Source organism: Tympanuchus pallidicinctus, unplaced genomic scaffold (genome assembly GCF_026119805.1).
Source record: "Tympanuchus pallidicinctus isolate F22 unplaced genomic scaffold, pur_lepc_1.0 scaffold15, whole genome shotgun sequence".
In the NCBI taxonomy this organism is placed as follows: Eukaryota; Metazoa; Chordata; class Aves; order Galliformes; family Phasianidae; genus Tympanuchus; species Tympanuchus pallidicinctus.
Window position 1 is genome coordinate 8,653,795 of NW_026294669.1, and position 6,453 is coordinate 8,660,247.

The 6,453-nt window shown below is 49.0% G+C and overlaps 1 protein-coding gene across 1 annotated transcript; it reads left to right on the top strand.

Annotated features, from left to right (window-relative positions):
* On the top strand, positions 1-3,090 carry TMEM37 (transmembrane protein 37). Its single transcript, XM_052675836.1, has 2 exons — positions 1-67; positions 631-3,090. The coding sequence occupies exons 1-2, from the start codon at positions 47-49 to the stop codon at positions 1,201-1,203; spliced, it is 594 nt and encodes a 197-aa protein (XP_052531796.1). The 5' UTR covers positions 1-46; the 3' UTR covers positions 1,204-3,090.
* The last annotated feature ends 3,363 nt before the right edge of the window (positions 3,091-6,453 follow it).

The following is a 6,453-nucleotide window of genomic DNA, read 5'->3' on the forward strand; positions in this document are numbered from 1 at the left end:
GGCCGCAGCCCGCCCCAGCGACTTGGAGGCGAGCTGTGCCGGCAGCATGACGGCCATCGGGGCGCAGGTACGGCTGGGCGGGGGGAAGGCGGGAGGGGCCGGCAGGGTGCGGTACTCGTTGCCCCGACGGGGGGCTCTTGCTCCGGGCGGACTTCTCGGGTTTCCCCGTTCTCGGTACTGGTTCCCGTTGGTGGGGCTGCTTGGGATCTTCAGCGGCACCGTGGACACCCTTGGTGGGATTCGGTGTGCAGTGTTCTAGAGCAGGGTCCCAAACCCGGGGGTGCAGAGGCAGGCTTAGAGCTGCCAGCTCCCAGCCATCATCCTCTGTCCTCCTGGGGGCTCTTTGCTCACCCAGTCCTAGGGAGGCAGCTCAGTGTGGGACAAGCCATGCAAAGCTGGGTCCTGGCATGCAAGCACCCCTGATGATGCCAGGGAGCCTGAAGGGCAGTGTCGCCTTCTTATGCCTTAGGTGCAACCTGTCACTACGTTGTGGCATGGTGTGGCCAACCTATGGCACTTTGACCACTGGCATCGTTCCTATAAATCCCCGAACTTCATCCGTCTGGCCTCATTTCAGCTTAACGCAGCTCTCATAACTCTCATTTTGCTCCTTCCCTTCCTCCCCCTCAGGCACAGAGGCTGCTGGCACACAGGAGGCCCCAGAAAGCTTTCTTTGAGACCTTCATCCGGAGCCTGATCATCCTGTGCTTGGCCATCGCTGTGGTCCTCTCATCCATCTCTGTCTGTGACGGCCGCTGGCTCTTGACGAAGGGAGAGCTCTTTGGCCTGTGGCACTTCTGTGCCATCGGCAATGACAGCACCCCACGGTGTGTCACTGATCTGCGCCTGGCCCATGTGGAAGGACTCAATGTGGGCATGATCCTCATCCGCAGCACGGTGTCCTCCGCAGTGGCCGTGGCTATCTTCGGCCTGGAGCTCCTCATGGTCTCCCAAGTCTGCGAAGATGCTAGCTCAAGAAGGAAGTGGTCCATGGGCTCAGTGCTCATCCTCGTCTCGTTTCTACTGTCAGCCACTGGGGTTCTGAGCTTCCTGATCCTCATGAAGGATCATCTCACCTTCACAGGCTTCACACTGACGTACTGGTGTGAGTTCATTGCCGCCTTCCTCTTCTTCCTCAATGGGATCAGCGGGCTCCACATCAACAGCATAACGCACCCCCGAAACGGGGCAGGGAAGATTTAGGTGCAAAGGGTATGCTCTGCCATTGCATAATCAGCTTTGCCAATTAGACTGGAAGAAAAGGGAGCCTAATGAAGTTTGAAAAGGACATGGTGCCTTACGTTGCATGAGCAGCATGGCAGGCACGGACTAGGGCTGGCTGCCGGAGGCACGTGGCTCTCTGGAAGGGTGAACAGAGGAGGAAACCTCCACTGAGCATGCCGAGGGCAGCAGGCTGTAGCCTACACCGGCAGGCACAGCCCTGGGCCTTACCCAGCCTGTGCTGCTGTGGTGCAGTACTGCTGGGCTTTTCCCCACACTCTGGAGCTCACATGTGATCCAACTCCAGTGTACCTCATGGCTTTGTTATATCTCAGGGATGTGCTTGTGCCTGGCTGTGCGTACTGGCACAGCTTACTGAAAATCTTTGCTGGGTCCTGCTCCTTCTTTTCTATTCTGAAAGAGAAGGCGTGCAGACCTCAATCTGATCCCGTGTTGCGTGCTGCTGCATTCCCTGCATCTGTCCTATCTATAGATTGGTGGCCACCCCACAGCCCCATATATAGTTTGCTGTGATGGGACTTTGCTCATCCTGGGTTCTTTTCTAACTCCCTGGTTGGGTGGGCACTGTGGCTGGGCAGGCCACGTCCTGTCATACACCACTTTGCTGGGATGTTTCAATCATCAGACTCGATATGCAATGAGCTCATCCTCTAGGCGAGTCTTCTATCACATTTCTTCTGGGCAGAGAGAACTGTAGGTCCTCCTGGTCGGCACAAGCCCTTGATTAACCTTGGAGGAAGAGATGATTAGAGGAGCTCTGACCTGCTGCAGCTGGTGGAAGTCCATGAAGGCTGGTCGCTCCCTGCCAGTGCCCCAGTTAATCCCTGAAACTTCTGCAGCTTTGAAGTTCCCCATGTTGTCTGATGAAGACCTCAGCAGAAGACCTCATCGGTTTTTTGCTCCAAATGCATTCAGCCCTTCCCACGTACACTGCTGTTGACTCTGAGATAAATGTGCTCAGAGTATTTGAGGGCCTCTGATTGAATGACTTCTGTATCTGCTGCTAGAACAGCTTGTATTTCATTTTAGGACAAGTGATTCTATGTGTTTTCATCTCTGTAGTTTGATAGCTGTTGAGCAAGATTCTTACTTTCCATGCAATTGAACCCAATTTTATACCTGAGACAAAAACATTACAGCAGGAAGGCCATGGGAGGCACAAATGAGCAGCTTCGAGTTGGAACTGTTTGTAAGCAGTCTCAAGCCTTAGGACTTCTTCTGGGTTCTTGCCCCAGAGTTGGCAAGATCGAGTCCCAGGTGGCTGCACCTCGTGGTTATGGGGTGGCTGAATGGCTGAAGTCACTGTGCACCAGTTCTGGGGTGCCTGTGCTGGGCAGGATAATCCCCCCCTTGTCCAGAATCCTGGGTGTGTCCTCACTGAATGCCTTCCTGGTGGCATTTGCTATTAGAACTGAACTGTCTGTGGGACACTGCCTGCAGCCCTGGTCCTGGGGAAGGGTGCAGTGTGCCCCAGCTGGTGCCTTCTGCCTCATAGGGGGAGACAAATGTCAATTGGCCTTTATGTTCTTGCAAGACTTTTTGCAATTGAGAGTGATTTGAAGATGCCCTCTGCTCCCTGCAGAAGAGCTCTTTTGTCGGGGGTAGGAATCCTCAAGGGAAAATACCAAAACTTTTTTTCTGACTGTTTTTGTATAATACTGCTTGACTTAGCAGTGCAGGGTGAATGTGCATTTTGGTGGCAAAACGCTACGAAACAGGGCTGATTGTCTCACAGCTGTCCTTACACACAGGAATCTGCAGAGCAGTTGGTGACTGTTCATTTTCTGAAGCCTGTGGAAGTGCTGAGCAATAATCCTGAATTTTGTTTAATAAATGTCTTTGAAATAATGGAATTGTCATTCCCTCTTTATAGCTAGAGGTTGGAATGCAGGTTTAAGGGCTGGGAGGGGTGAGCAGGGCTAATGTAGCATCCAGGTACAGTTCTGTGTGTTTACTCAGGAAACTTATCAGCCTGATGCTTTCCCAGAAGGAGATGTGGCTGCACAGCCATTGAACACCCCTTTCCATTCCCCTCCATCTCAAACACCAACCCACGCAGCCTGCTTGCTTGTATTATGAAACGAGGAGAGGTTGGCTGTGTTTTGTGGGAGACAGAGATAACCTCACAGGCCTGAATGACTTCCTGCTGCATGTGGTATGTTTACCAGCTAAAGAGCTCCTTCCTGTGTCCTCTGTTTCCCTTTTCCCACACCGCACCCTGTGTCTAGAGCATCCTCCTTCTTTCTCCAGCTGTGCTCATTTGGCCCAGAGAAGTGGTAACTGAGTACAGATGTATTCACATAGGTTTTATTTAAGGTTTGCAGTGCTAATAGGTTTAGCTAAATGCAAGGAATATAAGTTTCCAGCATCACCACTGCATTGCTTTATATAATCTCAAGCAAGTTAATTATCACCTGGTGCTGTCCTGATGGGAGAGGCCATTGATCTATCTTGTAAGGTTTAGTATCTGTTAAAAGCAAAGCAATGAACACTGCCTCCTTTTAATGAGCTGTTCTGACTTTCTGGGTTTCCAATTTTAATTGGAAACTTGTGCACAAAAAGTTGCTAGCAGATAAGAATGAAGAAATGATGGTCTAAGCCATACCAGCTAGGAATGTATCCTGGACTGCTAGTGCCACTTTTATTTTCAGCCCACATCAGCTTTGTGGGCTGTGCGTTGAGGGATGCCTGGTTTGTGGGCTGAACATTGTTTGGCTTTGTGTTCTCTGGAGAACCCTTGCCTGGATTTCCCTTCCCAGTGCTGAGTAGATAGAGGCCCTTCTAACCTGTCTCCTTCATGTGGTTTCACTTGTTTTCCAGCCAGGGCTCCAACCCCTGTGAACTGGCACAACCCCTCTTCTGAAACAGTTCACTGCAGCTCCCTCAATGCTCAGCAAAACATTGTGCAACTCTCTGCAAAGCAGTACTGCTTTTTGGCTTCTGACAGTTCTGTTGGGAACTTCCTTGTTGCTGTGCTGGGAGGAAAAAAAAAATCATCAATCGCTTCCTCTTAAATTCAACCTTACATTTCACTGTGCTGCTGTTAGGGCTGAAGGAGCTGCTGCCTGTGGAGCTGCACAGCCTCTTGAGTGACTTGGAGTGAATAGCCAGAAGTTGTTACAGGCTTTGCACTAGCATTCTAGGAGGATGTTAAACTGCTTGCCTGAAAGAGGGCACGCTGATAACAAATGCCTTCTGTGCACTGAATACTGAGGAGCAAGTATTGAGAAGGGGAAAATCAGTGAATGCAGAATATGGAGTTCATGCTCAGCCTTTGTGTTGGTAATTTCAGGGCATTGAAGCTGGTGTCTTTGTGCTCTGAACCCAAATGGTGGTTTTTATCTCTTGGTTTTTGCATTGCTCACTGAAATTTACTTCCCTGTTACTGTTCAATTATGTGCAGTCATCTCAGATATCCCATAGATCAGTGTCTCTTCTTTCCTGTTCATAGAATTATGGAATGTGGAAGAGACCTCTAAAATCACCCAGTCCAACTGCTGACCTATTGTAGCAGAAATGCTAAGTCACAGCTTGAAGCAGTGATTGAGCACCTAGTGGGATTGCAGGGCCAACCCAGGGGAGCTCAGGTGCAAGGAGGGCACTGAGTGACCAGAAGGGATGGAGCCAGGATCCTTCTTATCCCTTCATTTAAGGGTTGGCAGCAAAGGTGAGGGTATTTTGCTGTAGATCCCTGCCTACTAAAGGTCTTCTAAAGGTAAGCTAATTTTTCTTCCTTTGTTTTTGCTGCTGCTGCATTTGGGTTTGTCTCCACTGGCTGCAGCCTAAGACTGCCAACCTACTGTTATTGCTGTGCTTTCTATCACATTATAGCATTTCACATACTCCCACTATGCTCACTGACCACATTCCTCAGTGCCACATCTTCATGGTTCTTGAACACCTGCTGGGTCAGTCACTCCACCACCTCCCCGGGCAGCCTGTGCCAGTGCATCACCATTCTTTCTGAGAAGAAAGTTTTCCTAATAACTGACTTTGAGATTCTCTGGTACAACTTAAGACCATTACCACTCATCTATTAGTGCGGCTCATCACAGAGATCCCCAGTAGGGGAGAATGCTTTTACGTTGTCCATGCAGAAGGTTGGTGAGGTGCCACCACCTACTATGCAGTGCCAGGGATGGGGCCACCCGCTTCTGGCTCCTGCCATCATGGATCTGCTCTTCCCAAAGCTCTGAGGACTGCCAACACTAGCTTATATCAGTGAGGTTTTATGGAGATGCAGTTCTCCATCTCCATCCAACCTTGTGCCATCACTGCTGGGCCAGGCTCTAGGATAGCAAATAATTGCATCAGAACTGCAAAATTACACCTGATTAGATCTCTGGATACGTATTTCTTCATTCCAGAAGACGGCACTTATGTTTAAAACAAGCAGCTGCTCTGGCTTGAGTTGCAAATATTCAATTCTCAGACAGGGAATGTAGAGGTTGTTTCACTCTGCTTGGTCATATTGCAGCTTTTCTGGGCTAGAGAGAAAATAAGGCTAATGGTTCTCTCTTTTTGGACACATCTGTCTTAGAAAATGAGCTGGGACTGAGTAAAAGCCTCAGAACTAGAAGGGTTTACTTGACTTCAGAAAGTCAGTGAGAAGCAGGAGCTTTTGCCTTTAAGTGGGGTCTCACTTCTCACTCACAGGACTGATCTAGTTTCTGCTGTTCCTTCCACTCATTTTGTCTGAGTTTTAAAGGACAAAGTTGACACAAATCCTTGCTGTTTTCAAGCTTAAAATTAATTCCTGGAAACCAGTTCACCCCTTTATATTTGATTTTTTTTTTTCCCCTCTGCTTTTGAGGACACCCGGCTCTCCCATTGCTGCAGGTGACCTGTTTTGGCAAAGCAGTTGGGGAATGCCTCTTGTCAGCACTTGGCAGAGCTGTGTCTGTTTTGATGATGTCTTATGTGTGACCACCAGCAGGGAGAAAGTGACAGATGGAATTTCGCTCATTCATCTTTGCCCTCAAGGAATGCCTGGTAAGGACTGCCTCAAAGGGGTAAAGATACAGAAACAAATAGCAGACCTGACTGCATTGGTAGCTGAATTCTTTTATCTTTTTGAGGCTCAAACAAGGGCAATTTTCATGGCCATTCTTGGTCTTTGCTAAAATAGCTCCTTCTCTCTTAAAAAAAAAAAATAAATAAAATAAAAATAAAAAAATCACAATTGTATAAAAAAACCAAACTGGACCACTG

Excerpts from the sequence above, each read along its gene's own strand:
- TMEM37 (XM_052675836.1), top strand. The coding sequence starts at position 47 with ATGACGGCCATCGGGGCGCAG. Across the intron at positions 68-630 it reads TGACGGCCATCGGGGCGCAG|GCACAGAGGCTGCTGGCACA; the intron begins GTACGGCTGGGC and ends CCTCCCCCTCAG.